General features: G+C 43.3%; 1 protein-coding gene across 2 annotated transcripts in view; it reads right to left on the minus strand.

Moving 5' to 3' along the window:
• Positions 1-315: 315 nt before the first annotated feature.
• The window catches only part of GPS1 (G protein pathway suppressor 1), a 52,857-nt gene continuing 38,530 nt past the window's right edge, over positions 316-14,642 (minus strand). Inside the window, exons 9-15 of one of the 2 annotated variants that reach the window (XM_056550307.1) lie at positions 9,095-9,180; positions 8,192-8,286; positions 8,006-8,111; positions 4,999-5,079; positions 2,832-2,969; positions 2,620-2,754; positions 316-1,023 (exon numbers count right to left, since the gene is read on the minus strand). In XM_056550307.1, coding sequence (XP_056406282.1) covers positions 949-1,023; positions 2,620-2,754; positions 2,832-2,969; positions 4,999-5,079; positions 8,006-8,111; positions 8,192-8,286; positions 9,095-9,180 — 716 coding nt within the window. In that variant the 3' untranslated portion in view covers positions 316-948. The remainder of the gene's footprint in view (positions 1,024-2,619; positions 2,755-2,831; positions 2,970-4,998; positions 5,080-8,005; positions 8,112-8,191; positions 8,287-9,094; positions 9,181-14,642) is intronic. The other variant, XM_056550309.1, reaches the window with a different exon arrangement.

Raw genomic sequence — 14,642 nt, forward strand, 5'->3', positions numbered from 1 at the left:
AGCTGCCCCCTGATGCCGGCTTGCCTTAGGACTGTGCGTGCCAGGCTTCCCAGAGTAATTCTGCTTGATGCATTGGAGAAGACACTGCTCTCTTACAATGCACGTATGGTGGCAGGTCTGTGGGGTCCGGACAGCCAGTGTCCCCAGATCAGATACAGACCAACTTTGCCAAGGCAGATCCCCTGCTATAGCGGCTAAACAATAATAAACCCTGAAAACCAAAGTAAAAAGGTCACAGTGAGAAGAAAAAAAAATATATATATATACGCAAAAACAGGAACATGTTTAATTCCAAACCAGAAGAAACAAGGAACGTGTAACTTGCAATGCTTTTTTTTTTTTTTAAAGAGGCAGGAGTTTTTTTTTCTTTCTTTCTTTCTTTCCTACGGGATAATAATGCAGTCATATGTCCTGTCTTCACAAAGGAAAAATGGGAAGAGCCAGCATCTTGTCTGTAGAGTGAGACGGTAGCAGTCACTGCAGTGTTAATGTCTCTGGGGCCGGGTTCAGATCGGCAGAATCAGAACCAGGGAAGAGTTGGGTCTGGGAAATGAAAGGTGGGGAAGAGCGAGGACCTGAGAACATGGTAACACGTAAGCTGCTGAATGCACTTGGTAACATTCAAAGGAAGATGATCTTGTGACTGTACCCCGCCAACTACATCACAATTACTTTTCTGTTCTGCCCCTGTGCAGCCACTACCTGGAAACCATCCAGATATAGATTCAGCGTTACATCACTACTCCTCTAATTCCACCGGAGAGAGCAAGGCGATCATGTCCAATAGACTGAGACAAACCATGCAGCTCCTGTCAAGCTCTCACAAAAAACACAGCGGCCTATGGGAAGGTAACGTAAGCAGGTGGTTAATGTCTCTGCAGTATTATCTGATCGCCCTGCGTAGTTCTGTGCAGATGACAGGGCCGGGAGTGCAGAAGAGCAGTGTGGTCACATGTTGGTGCTGAGTCGGGACTGACTGTTAGCTGGTGTCAGTTCTCCTTGGCTTCCTTCCCTGGGAGGTGACTGAATAGAAAGAGATAGAAGTCTAGTAAATATGTGGCAAATTATCTGAAAAGAAATGCATCTAATACAAGTAGCGGTGATAGGGATGACCCTTATGTTTCTAATGACTGATCAATATACTAATACTAAAATGCCATTGCTGCTGGAAAAATATATCTGTTACCTACCCTTTAACCCATATACATCAGAATGCTATCTGCTCGTGACTCTGAATATAAGCCTTGAAATGACTCCATGCGGGAGTAGAAAGACTAAACATCTGACGAACAGAGAACTTTGGCCAAGAAATTAATGGACACTAGATATGCTAATATATACGGACACAATCGAAAAACCAATCAAAAATGTAACATGCTAATTGTGAGGTCATAATTAACCCTACTTCTTTGTACAATGTAAAAACCAAATCTACTCCCTGTAATAAACCAGAACTATTTTGGGAACGTCTGAGTTTCCTGCTAAGAAAGAGTGTATACCAATATCCTCTGTGTGGTGTATATTTTTTATGTCGACACTTAGCAAAATATATAGCAGCACAGTCAAATCATATTTGAAAGCCCCCACTCGGTCCACCCTTATCAGAGGTACACAGCATTATGTCTAATGCAAGGTCTATGTTCATGTATATGTTCACACAAACTGTATATGTTGCTAATATTATTAGTTGTTTAATTATTTAAATGGTAACTCTCATTAAAACTAATTTTTGATATTGCACTCCTTATGGTAAATAAAAAATATTTCTAATATACTTTGTTTAAAAAAAAAAAAATGAAGTTTTCTATGTTTTATTTGTGCTTAAAAAAGCTCTAGAGCACATTTTCCCCAATCTCATACACATACTTTGGACCAAACACAGGAAGTGCAGCCTGGAGTGCTGGGGGGGGGGGGGAGTCCAACCAACCGCATATGGCAGTTAAGTGTGAGAGGAGCTATGATTGGATGAGGATGGACACCCCCCCCCCCCCCCACAGCACTCCAGGCTGCACTTTCTGTGTTTGGGCTTTGGTCCAAAGTCTGTGGATGAGATGGGGGAGAAGATGCTGCTAAGCTTTTTTTAAGCACAAATAAAACATAGAAAACTTTTTTTTAATTTTTTTTAAACAAAGTATATTAGAAATATTATATATATATATATATATATATATATATATATATATATATATATATATATATATATATTTACCATAAGGAGTGCAATAGCAAAAATTCGTTTTAATGAGAGTTACCCTTTAAATTGTCACTGTCACTTCAATTTGTGACATGTTGTCCAGACATGGCAAACGTTAAAAGAGTACCTCATCAAAAGTTTTTATTTTTATATTTTATAGTTTAATATATATAGATGAACTTTGTAATTGGATTCTATAAAAAAAATGTTTCCTTTCATGTGTATTTTCGTTTAGTTTCCTTTTCCGGAAACAGCTTTGTATTTTTAGTAGTGGGTGTACCTAGTACTGCGGTAAAGCCACATTCATTTGAATAGGACTGCGCTGCAATTCCAGCCTCTAACAATGTAGAAACCTGTTCCTGGCAGACTATAAAACTTACAGTCCTGAATAACTGCTTTAGGTTACATGTACTCTTGTGTTTTACCTTGACATGGATCTGGTTACGCAGGACAGCAGCTCGTAAGATCATTGCTTTAGCTCTTCTCTGAAACTCTCTCCCCATCTGTAATGACTTCTCAAATGTGGTGCTGCGCTGGTCAACGTCTCGCGCATATAAGATCTGTAAGTAACAGGCAATGTCATAAGAGGTGACGGCTGGAGACCCGGGAAATGTACTTTACCTTTCGCAGACCGTACCTTGCTATGAGAGTCAATGCGAGCGTTTATTAATCCTTCGAGGATGAGTTGAGTCAGTTCATCCTCAAGCGCCGACACAGTTGTGTTAAATGCGATCGCCATTTTATACATGTCCGCTGATACATATGGACTGAAATACTACGGGATATACAGGAAAACATTAAACAGGTACAAGGGAATTCTGCTACAGTGTTCTAAATGTAACACACAATATATAACAGACCTGAAGAAAATCAATATACAAATCCTATACACATATATATATATATATATATATATATATATATATATATATATATATATAATATATATATCCTGAAAGCCATGACGTATCCCTCGGTGCCCAGCACTGCATTCACATAGCAGCTCAGTAGTGAGAATGAAGATTTGTACCATATAGAACGCGTTGCGACACCTTATATCTTGTAAAATCTAATACTTTGTTCCATTTAGAATCTCTATATAACCTTTTTTTTTTTACACTATTGCATATTTGCAGTAAATTGTAACACTTCGGCAGGACATGTTCCTATCTTTCCTGATAATAAAATCAGAAATAAAGAGATTTCTAAAGCTGGCTGTAAATAAAATAAAAAATAATAGTGGTTTTCTATCAGAGCAGTGTTTCTTAACCAGTGTGCCTCCAGCTGTTGCAAAACCAACTCCCAGCATGCCTGGACAGTTTTGTAACAGCTGGAGGCACCCTGTTTGGGAAACACTGGCATAAGCTATAATTCCAGCTAGGTGCAGTCTTCGTTGAATGGAACTGAGAAGAGAAAGAGCTAAACAAACAGCAGCTCTTTCTGTAAGGCGGCGTTCACATGGCCGTCTAGACCCGTCCCGTTCTTCTCCAGTCCAAAAAACACGGCAATAATGGATGCACACGGATGTTATCCATTTGTATCCGTTATTGTTCAGTTAAAGGGGTATTCCAGGAAAAAAAAATTTTTTTATATATCAACTGGCTCCAGAAAGTTAAACAGATATGTAAATTACTTCTATTAAAAAATCTTAATCCTTTCAGTACTTATGAGCTGATGAAGTTGAGTTGTTTTTTCCTGTCTAAGTGCTCTCTGATGACACGTGTCTCGAGAACCACCCAGTTTAGAAACAAATCCCCATAGCAAGCCTCTTCTAAACTGGGCGGTTCCCGAGACACGTGTCATCAGAGAGCACTTAGACAGAAAAGAACAACTCAACTTCAGAAGCTCATAAAGTACTGAAAGGATTACAATTTTTTTTAATAGAAGTAATTTACAAATCTGTTTAACCTTCTGGAGCCAGTTGATAGATAAAAAAAAAAAAGTTTTTTTCCTGGATAACCCCTTTAATAAACCCCCCAAAAAATTGCGCATGTGCAGTGAAGACTAGTTAGGAGCAGCGGGGAGAGCCGGAGGGAAAGGGGATGAATATTCATAAGAGGGCGGCGCTGTGGACGGGCGGCGCTGACGTCACAGTGCCACTAGGCTCATGAAAACCCCGCCTGTGCCAGTTACAGCCACATTTGCATATTTATAGAAAAAATAAGATTGCGGGCGAACGGCCGGACGGATCAGGGCAAGGTAGGGATTACAGATGAACGAAGTTACAGTAATTCGATTCATCACGAACTTCTCGGCTCGGCAGTTGATGACTTTTCCTGCATAAATGAGTTCAGCTTTCAGGTGCTGCGGTGGGGTGGAAAAGGTGGATACAGTCCTTGGAGACTCTCTCGTGATGAATGGAATCACTGTAACTCATCTCTAGTAGGGATCATATGAATCAGCGTCCCCTGCACAGTCAGTACCTGTGGTTAGTGCGGGAGTGAACACGTGACAGTTTTCCTTTAACAGAAATCTCCACTAGAAATATATATTAAAAAATTCTATAATCAAAAAAATAAACAATATTCATAATGCATGAAAAGCTTAAATCAGTGAACAACTGAGCACAGTCACGAATTACCAGCGAAGGTAAAGCAGACACAGGATGGCAGGAAGAGAAATACAAAGTAACAGCAGGCGAGCTGAATGAAGCATAACATGGTGATATGTTAGGAGCGGGCACAGCAGGTGGCAGCAGAAGTAACATAAGGAGCAGCAGGCAGCAGAAACCCAGCAGAGAGCATCAGAACAGCAATCAGCTAGTGTAGAGGACATTAGAAGACAGAGCAGTACATATAGGATACCTGTATAAGGGCACGGTTCCGAATCTGAGTGTACAGGGTCCGAACGTGAGGGGCAAGATACATGTCCAGAAGGAGGTTATCCTGTGGGAAATAAATCACATGTGCAAGACTGATGACGGTACACAACATGAGGCTGCATGTGTTTAGCTCAGTTTAAGTAGTGGAAAACATGGACACTTCTCCATTGACTTCTATGGGAAAACAGCTAAGTGCAACAGTAAGGGTAGGGTCACACGTAACGGATTCGCAGCTCATTTTACACTGCAGGTCCGCCAGTGACCTGACCATTTTGTGCCCCCAGCTGTTGCCACCCCCATTACCCCACCTCGCTCAGCCCCTGGCCACACAGAGGGCCTGCGAGTGGGCGAGTGCGTTCTGAGATGGCGGAGCAGCTGCAATGACTGAGTACACTGCACATTACTTTGTAATAACATGTACACTGCACATGGCCTCAACTCAGACATGCAATGTTTGAGTACCCTGCACCGACTCGCAGGCCCCCGGATTGCCGCTGCGAGCAGGCCAGGGGCGGAGCAAGGCGGGGGAAAAGGGGTGGCAACCGCTGGATGCACAAAATGGGTCGGGTCAATGGCGGATCTGTAAAATACGCTGAGGATCCGTTACGTGTGACCCTACCCTAAACAGGCTATCTACTAGGCTATCACTAGAGGAAGGGCATACTAGGCTATCACTAGAGGAAGGGCATACTAGGCTATCACTAGAGGAAGCGCATACTAGGCTATCACTAGAGGAAGCGCATACTAGGCTATCACTAGAGGAAGGGCATACTAGGCTATCACTAGAGGAAGCGCATACTAGGCTATCACTAGAGGAAGGGCATACTAGGCTATCACTAGAGGAAGGGCATACTAGGCTATCACTAGAGGAAGGGCATACTAGGCTATCACTAGAGGAAGGGCATACTAGGCTATCACTAGAGGAAGGGCATACTAGGCTATCACTAGAGGAAGGGCATACTAGGCTATCACTAGAGGAAGGGCATACTAGGCTATCACTAGAGGAAGGGCATACTAGGCTATCACTAGAGGAAGGGCATACTAGGCTATCACTAGAGGAAGGGCATACTAGGCTATCACTAGAGGAAGGGCATACTAGGCTATCACTAGAGGAAGGGCATACTAGGCTATCACTAGAGGAAGGGCATACTAGGCTATCACTAGAGGAAGGGCATACTAGGCTATCACTAGAGGAAGCGCATACTAGGCTATCACTAGAGGAAGGGCATACTAGGCTATCACTAGAGGAAGCGCATACTAGGCTATCACTAGAGGAAGGGCATACTAGGCTATCACTAGAGGAAGGGCATACTAGGCTATCACTAGAGGAAGCGCATACTAGGCTATCACTAGAGGAAGGGCATACTAGGCTATCACTAGAGGAAGGGCATACTAGGCTATCACTAGAGGATGGGCATACTAGGCTATCACTAGAGGAAGCGCATACTAGGCTATCACTAGAGGAAGCGCATACTAGGCTATCACTAGAGGAAGGGCATACTAGGCTATCACTAGAGGAAGGGCAAACTAGGCTATCACTAGAGGAAGGGCATACTAGGCTATCACTAGAGGAAGCGCTATCACTAGAGGAAGACAATAAGTATGTAGGGGGGGGATAAGGTCACCAGGATGTAAACCGCTGCTCTAATATGTGTTATATGATGTGCTTTACTTTTGTCTTTACCATTATCTTGCTAATCGTATCTTGCATAATGATCACGCCCCCTTAATTACTCCAAGCCTCGCTTTAAAATTACTACAAGTACATTTTATGAATGGATGTCATTTGTACTCTTTTCTTTGAATACTCTATAGATGCTTCTCTACCTCCTTCACACATGTAAACCGCTTCTCTAGTATGTGTTATAGGATTTGCTTTCATTTTGTTTTTAACCATTATCTTGCTAATCGTATCTTGCATAATGATCACGCCCCCTTAAAGGGGTATTCCAGGAAAAAAACTTTTTTTATATATCAACTGGTTCCAGAAAGTTAAACAGATTTGTAAATTGCTTCTATTAAAAAATCCTAATCCTTTCAGTACTTATGAGCTTCTGAAGTTGAGGTTGTTCTTTTCTGCCTAAGTGCTCTCTGATGACACGTGTCTCGGGAAACGCCCAGTTTAGAAGCAAATCCCCATAGCAAACCTCTTCTAAACTGGGTGGTTCCCGAGACACGTGTCATCAGAGAGCACTTAGACAGAAAAGAACAACCTAAACTTCAGAAGCTCATAAGTACTCAAAGGATTAAGATTTTTTAATAGAAGTAATTTACAAATCTGTTTAACTTTCTGGAGCCAGTTGATATATAAAAAAAAGTTTTTTCCTGGATAACCCCTTTAAATTTGGCGCCAGTGAACTGGGTATTTAAACTCCATTTTACCTTGGCTGTACAGACACCTTTATTCATGCAATTAAAAAAAGGGAGATATCACTCCCGAAACGCGTCTTGCTTTTATGGTACCTTTTATTGTTTTTTATGCAGTGTCAAATAAATTGTGATCCTTTCACATCCGCTTCTATCTGGATTCAATTACGGTAGCGCCTAGTGCAGTTCTTTTTGTTCTATACTCCTCCCTACAGTCTCCTTTCATGGACACTGTCCGGTGATCTGTCGGCTGCATAACCTAGAATCCCTGTGACACCCCGCATCCTGGGGTTATTTGCCTGAACACAAGTTTAGCACCAGGTGAGCGACCACCCAACTTTCCTATCCTACCTATATCTGAATTATACACGAGGCACCGGCCTCTTTTCTTCTTCCTTTCTTATACTAGTGCACATTCACACAGATGGTACTGATCACTAGGCGGAATTCTACTCCGCAGTGTGAACGTACCCCTTAACCCCTTCAGTTCCAAAATAACATAGCAAAAAAAATCAAAAAATCAAACTAGCTTGAATGTTTTTTATTTTTTTATTTTTTTTTACTTCTATAGAACAAAACAAAACAAAAAAAAACCCTGACAATAAGCTTGTCCTCCCACTCACCTTCATTTCATCCAGCATCTTTAGACAGGATGCGTACTTGGACTCATAGAATTTGAAGATGATATCACGGACTTGAGGCTCCAGCTCCAGAAACAGCTTGAATGAACTGCAGATAAAACATAATAGCATCTTGTAGCCAGACAATGCCGTCGCCCACCCCTCCTTCATACGCCACCCTTATCTCACCTGCTTGAGATGACATTCCTTTGAAGCTCCTGCCGATCAAAAGTGGCCAGGGCACAAAGCCCCCCATACACTGCCACATTATTAGAGGAAAGAAGCTGCGAAGGGGAGGAGAAACAGACAAAGTGAGGGACTCTGGAGAAGATATTATGAAGGTTTAAAAGGGTTCTCCCCCCTGGAAAAACTGGTTCCGGAAAGTTTAACAGATTTGTAAATTACTTCTATTAAAAAAATCTTAATCCTTCCAGTACTTATCAGCTTCTGTATGCTCCACAGGAAGTTCTTTACTTTTTGAATTTCCTTTCTGTCTGACCACAGTGCTCTCTGCTGACACCTCTGTCCATTTAAGGAACAGGATAGGTTTGCTATGGGGATTTTCTCCTAACTCTGGACAATTCCTAAAATGGACAGAGGTGTCAGCAGAGAGCACTGTGGACAGACAGAAAAGAAATTCAAAAAGAAAAAGAACTTCCTGTGGAACATACAGCAGATGATAAGTACTGGAAGGGTTAAGATTTTTAAATAGAAGTAAATTACAAATCCGTTTAACTTTCTAGCATGAGATGATTTAAAAAAAATTTATAAAAAATAAAAAAAAAGGTAGAGGGGTACTCCACTGGCCAGCGTTAAGAACATTTAGTTCCGAACGCTGTGTGCGTGCAAGCTGCGGGGGTCGGCCACACACCCTCGTAACGTCATGTCCAGCCCCCTCAATGCAAGTCTATGGGAGAGGGCGTGGCATTCGCCACGCCCCCTCCCATAGACTTGCATTGAGGGGTCGGATTGTGACGTCACAACTGGGCGTGGCCGACCTCCGCAGCTCGCGTGCACAGTGTTCGGAACTAAATGTTCCTAATGCTGGCCAGTGGAGTACTCCTTTAAAAGGACACTGAGCTGGGCCCCTACCTCAGGAAAATCACAGTGATCGAATGATGCCAGGAGAAAGCATTTTGCGGCTTGCTTGTATTTTCGAGCGGCAAGTTCTGCCAACCCTGCAAGGATAGAAAACGTTTTTAAAATCTCTGTCCTAGGCAAGGAATTGTATTTCCTGAACTTCATACTTATGTCTTTCAACCTGCTTTCCTCACCCAGAAAAACACTATCTACTGAGGTCTGATGCTGCCAGGCATTACAGCGGGCTCTGCCAATTGTATGCTGACAGAATACAGGCTGCCACTAACCAGAACATGTCCTCTGAAGTCTTCCCGGCAGGGGATATACTATGTCTCTATAAGATAAAGGCAGAGCTTCCCATGGGATAGTAGATCCAATACAGTCGGTGGCGCACAGACAGGTTTTAAGTGAAGGTCCTCACCTGGATGGGTTGTGAAGAATTCACAACTACTCTCAGCGTATGGATAGAAAGCGGTGCTGCTCTTACGGCGTCAGCGTGGATCAGGACTCCAGCCGATGGATATAGTGGATGGGGTATGGAAAAAAAGCCGGATTCAAAGCGCAAACCACTTCAGATGTCACTTCAAGGGTATTTCAACTTTATTACAGCCACACTTTATTACGCGTTTCGAGGCACTGCCTCTTCATCAGGTAACAGGCTTATCTCAGCCGGTTACCTGATATAAGCCTGCTACCTGATGAAGAGGCAGTGCCTCGAAACACGTTGTATGTGGCTGTAATAAATTTGAAATACCCTTGAAGTGACGTCTGAAGTGGTTTGCGCTTTGAATGCGGCTTTTTTCCATACCCCATCCAAGGCAGGGAATATAGGTTGGGTTAGAAGTGTCAGAATCTTCTAATACTAACTCAATACTTTCCTTTTACCAGTAATAACCTCCATACACATTGGATAAGAGTTAACCATGCACTTATCTCCCCGTCACATTCTCCCCCCATATCACATCTCACCCCCCAGATCACATCTCACCCCCAGTCACATTCTCCACCCCCCAATGTCACATTCTCCCCGTCACAATCTTCCCCCCCATGTCACTTTCTCCCCGTCACATTCCCCCCATATCACATCTCACCCCCCCCGTCACAATCTTCCCCCCCATGTCACATTCTTCCCATGTTACATTCTCCCCCACCTGTCTCAATCTTCCCCCCTTGTTACATTCCACCACCCCTGTCACATTCCCTCATCACAATCTTCCCCCTTTGTCACAAACTTCCCCCCTTGTCACTATCTTCCCCCCCTTGTCACTCACCATCACATTTTGTACTGCAGCAATACACTGGGTTTCCCGGGCGGTTTTCAAATCTCCCACCGGATCCGGGAAACCCAGCGTGTTTGCTGCTGAAGACCTTTCCCCATCAGCCAATCACTGGCTTGACACGTGACACTGCTGAGGCCAGTGATTGGCTGAGAAGGGAAAGCTCCTACTAAGTGGATGGTGAAGAGAGGAGACACCGGACTACACGGAGGGAAAACGTCATCTGCAGGGACCGGGAAGGGAGCAGAAGTTTTTTTTTTTTTTTCTCCTTGCGCCCTTTTACTTAGCTCAGTGTTTTTCTACCAGGGTGACTTCAGCTGTTGTGAATCTACAACTACCAGCATGCCCAGACAGCCTTTGCCGGTCCAGGCATTCTGGCAGTTGTAGTTTTGCAACAACTGGAGGCACCCTGGTTTTTTTACCTGCTCTGGTCGGCCCCCCACCTGCAGCAGCTAACAGGAGCCGGCCTGAGCAGATAATCGCAAGTTTTCCCGGGGGGGGGAGGGGTGTATCGCTATATTGCAAAAAAGCACGATTTGATTGCTTTTGCGATATATCGTGCAGCCCTAAATAATACCCATGACGCAGATATTCTGCAGACTGGTGTGTGGAAAATCCATAGAGTATCACAGTAGCAGCAATGTCGGCGGAACATTCAGAAATCTTAATCCACGTGCAATCTGCACAGAAGTTGATCCGATTTTACAACCCTATTGACTTTAAAGGGGTACTCCAGTGAAAAACTTTTTTTCATATCAACTTGCTCCAGAAAGTTTAACAGATTTGTAAATTACTTCTATTAAAAAATCTTAATCCTTCCAGTACTTATCAGCTGCTGAAGTGGAGTCCTTTGATGTCTGACCACAGTGCCCTCTGCTGACATCTCTGTCTGTCTCAGGAACTGTCCAGAGTAGGAGAAAATCCCCATAGAAAATCCCTCCTGTTCTGGACAGTTCCTGACATGGTGACAGCAGAGGGCACTGTGGTCAGAAGGATTAAGATTTTTTTTTTATAGAAGTAATTAACAAATCTGTTTAACTTTCTGGAGCCAGTTGATCTAAAAAAAAAAAAAAAAAAGTTTTTTTTCCTTGAATACCCCTTTAATTCTCATGATGCTGACTTTTCTGTCCCCCATATTCTTTTCTCAGCCTCGCAGTGTCATATGATCACGGGGTGACGATCTCTCCCTCCTATCCCTATTGCTGGATTAAGATGCTCATAAACCTTCCCTAGCTCTCTGCCCAATGCTCATTGCACTGACAGCTATCCCCTCCCTATTCTCCCAAACACACTTGCCTGAGCCTGCATTTATTTTCAATGGGGAGACACCTCTGCTGGCGGCTTATCTCCAGGGAGAACAAGATGTCGGGTTATTAAGAATTATACAAGCCCGATCCTTCTTTCCCCGGACAGCATCTCAATAAGGGGAGGGTTCCCAAACACATCAGATAGTTGGCAGGTCCAGATGAGAGTACCATGTGGGTTCACACAACATCATTGTCCCAGCTATATGTCTATAGGGATGCCAACATGTGGTGCAAAGTATAAGGGTGAATTCACTCAGCTAGGGGCTCATTTTGGGCCCCTTCCCACTGGTAAACGTTATTTTCTTGTGTGGTCTGCTATGATATTGAATACAGCAAAATAAACATATAGCAGTGTATACCAGTGGCCTCAACTTAGATGCTAGCAGACTAATGGGGCATTAGAGTGCTACTGTCACTTTTAAAGAGACATGACAACATTTTTCATCAGTTGTGGTCTGAGTGTTAAAGGGGTACTCCGGTGTTAAACAGATTTGCAAATTACTTCTATTAAAAAATCTTAATCCTTCCAGTACTTATTAGCTGCTGAAGTTGAGTTGTTATTTTCCATCTGACCACAGTGCTCTCTGCCGACATCTCTGCTTGTCTCAGGAACTGTCCAGAGTCGGAGCAAATCCCCATAGCAAACATCTAATGCTTCGGACAGTTCCTGAGACAGAAAGAGGTGTCAGCAGAGAGCACTGTGGTCAGACAGAAAAGAACAACTCAACTTCAGCAGCAGATAAGTACTGGTAGGATGAAGTTTTCTTTAGAAGAAGTAATTTTACAAATCTGTTTAACTTTCTGGAGCCAGTTGATATGAAAAAAAATTTTTTTCACCAGAGTACCACTTTAAGACCACCATTGATTGCTAAAATGAGACAGGAGAAGCACGCAGCTCAGCACTTCTCTACCTGTCTTGCTTTTTCTAAAGTGACAGTAACAAGGTTAAAAAGAGGTTTACCAGATCATTTCTTGTCTATCTCACTGTACTTTGGGTGCAGGTAAAAACTAGATTTCCTTCTTCACTTCTCTGCCGCACCTGCTATCTCCATTTTGGTCCCTGCTGCACTGTATTTTTTTGCGCCTGTGTCACACAAGGGCCTTCCAGCTCGGTCAATTAATGGCCAAGGTGGTGTCTGCCTCAGCCACAGAGCGGAAAGGTCCTTGCTGTATAAAAGGAATAACACAGGTGCTTTAAAGGGGTACTCCGCTGCTCAGGGTTTGGAACAAAATGTTCCGAATGCTTAGAATCGGTGCCAGGAGCTCGCAACGTCATAGTCCCGCCCCCTCAATGCAAGTCTATGGGAGGACCTCACATTGACTTGCATTGAGGGGGTGGTGTGTGATGTCATGAGGGACTATGACGTCACAAGCTCCCGGCGCCCGCTCTAAGCATTCGGAACATTTTGTTCCAAATGCTGAGCAGTCGAGTACCCCTTTAACCCGTTTAGGACTCAGCCCATTTGGGCCTTAAAGAATTTTATTTTTATGTTTTTGTTTTTTTCTCCTCCCCTTCTAAAAATCATAACTCTTTTATATTTTCATCCACAGACTAGTATGAGGGCTTGTTTTTTGCGTGATCAGTTGTCCTTTGTAATGACATCACTCATTTTACCATAAAATTTATGGCGCAACCAAAAAAATACTATTTGTGTGGGGAAAATGATAAGAAAACAGCAATTTTGCAAATTTTGGAAGGTTTTGTTTTCATGCCGTACAATTTATGGTAAAAATGACATGTGTTATTTATTCTGAGGGTCAATACGATTAAAATGATACCCATTATTACATACTTTTCTATTACTGTTGCGCTTAAAAAAAAAAAAAATCACAACCTTTTTAACCAAATTAGTGCTATAACTTTTTTATTTTTCCGTATAAGCGGCGGTATGAGGGCTCATTCTTTTGCGCCGTGATCTGTAATTTTTTTGTATACCACATTTGCATATATAAAACTTTAAAAAAAATTTTTAATCAATTTTGGGAATTTTTGGGAATAAAATGTTATAAAAAGCAGCAATTATTATTATTTTTTTTAACGTTCACGCCATTCACCGTATGGGATAATTAACATTATATTTTAATAGTTTGGATATTTACGCACGCGGTGATACCAAATATGTTTATTAAAAACATTTTTTATTTATTTATGGGGAAAAACTGACAATTTACATTTTTATTGGGGGAGGGGATTTTTCACATTTTTTTAACTTTTATTCTTTACTTCTTTATTCTTTACATTTTTACACTTGATTACACTACATTTGATTGCTAATACTGTTCAGTGTAGCAGTGATCAGTGTTATCGTCGATCTTCTGCTCCGGTCTGCTCGATCTTAGACCAGAGCAGAAGACGCCGGGAGACGGACAGAGACAGGTGAGGGGACCTCCGCCCGCCATTACAGATAATCGGATCCCCGCTGCAGGCGATCCGATCGTCCACATTAAAGGGGTTGTGCGCTGCCCTGCAGTTCGGAGCTCCGCTCACAGCGTCCAGAAGTTCATTACTCCGAACGCTGTGTGCGGGCTTCCGTGTTCGCAGCCGCCGGGCGTGACGTCACACCCGACCCCTTCGTGACGTCTCACCCGCCCCCTCTACCAAAGTCTATGGGAAGGGGGCGTGACAGCGGTCGCGCCCCCTTCCCATAGACTTTCGTTGAGGGGGCGGGCGAGACGTTACGAGGGGGGCGGGCAAGACGTCACGAAGGGGCCGGGCGTGACGCCACGCCCGGCGAACACGGAAGCCCGCACACAGCGTTCGGAGTAATGAACTTCCGGAGGCTGTAAGCTGAGCTCCGAACTGCAGGGCAGCGCCCAACCCCTTTAAGTGCCGCACTTCTGCAGATGCAGTGATCTGTATTGATCACGGCATTTGAGGGGTTAATGGCGTGCATCCGCGCGATCGCGGATGTCGGCCATTACCGGCAGGTCCCTGGCTGCTGTCAGCAGCCGAGACCTTCCGCGCATGATCCGAGC

The sequence above is a fragment of the Hyla sarda genome, chromosome 13 (genome assembly GCF_029499605.1).
Source record: "Hyla sarda isolate aHylSar1 chromosome 13, aHylSar1.hap1, whole genome shotgun sequence".
In the NCBI taxonomy this organism is placed as follows: domain Eukaryota; kingdom Metazoa; phylum Chordata; class Amphibia; order Anura; family Hylidae; genus Hyla; species Hyla sarda.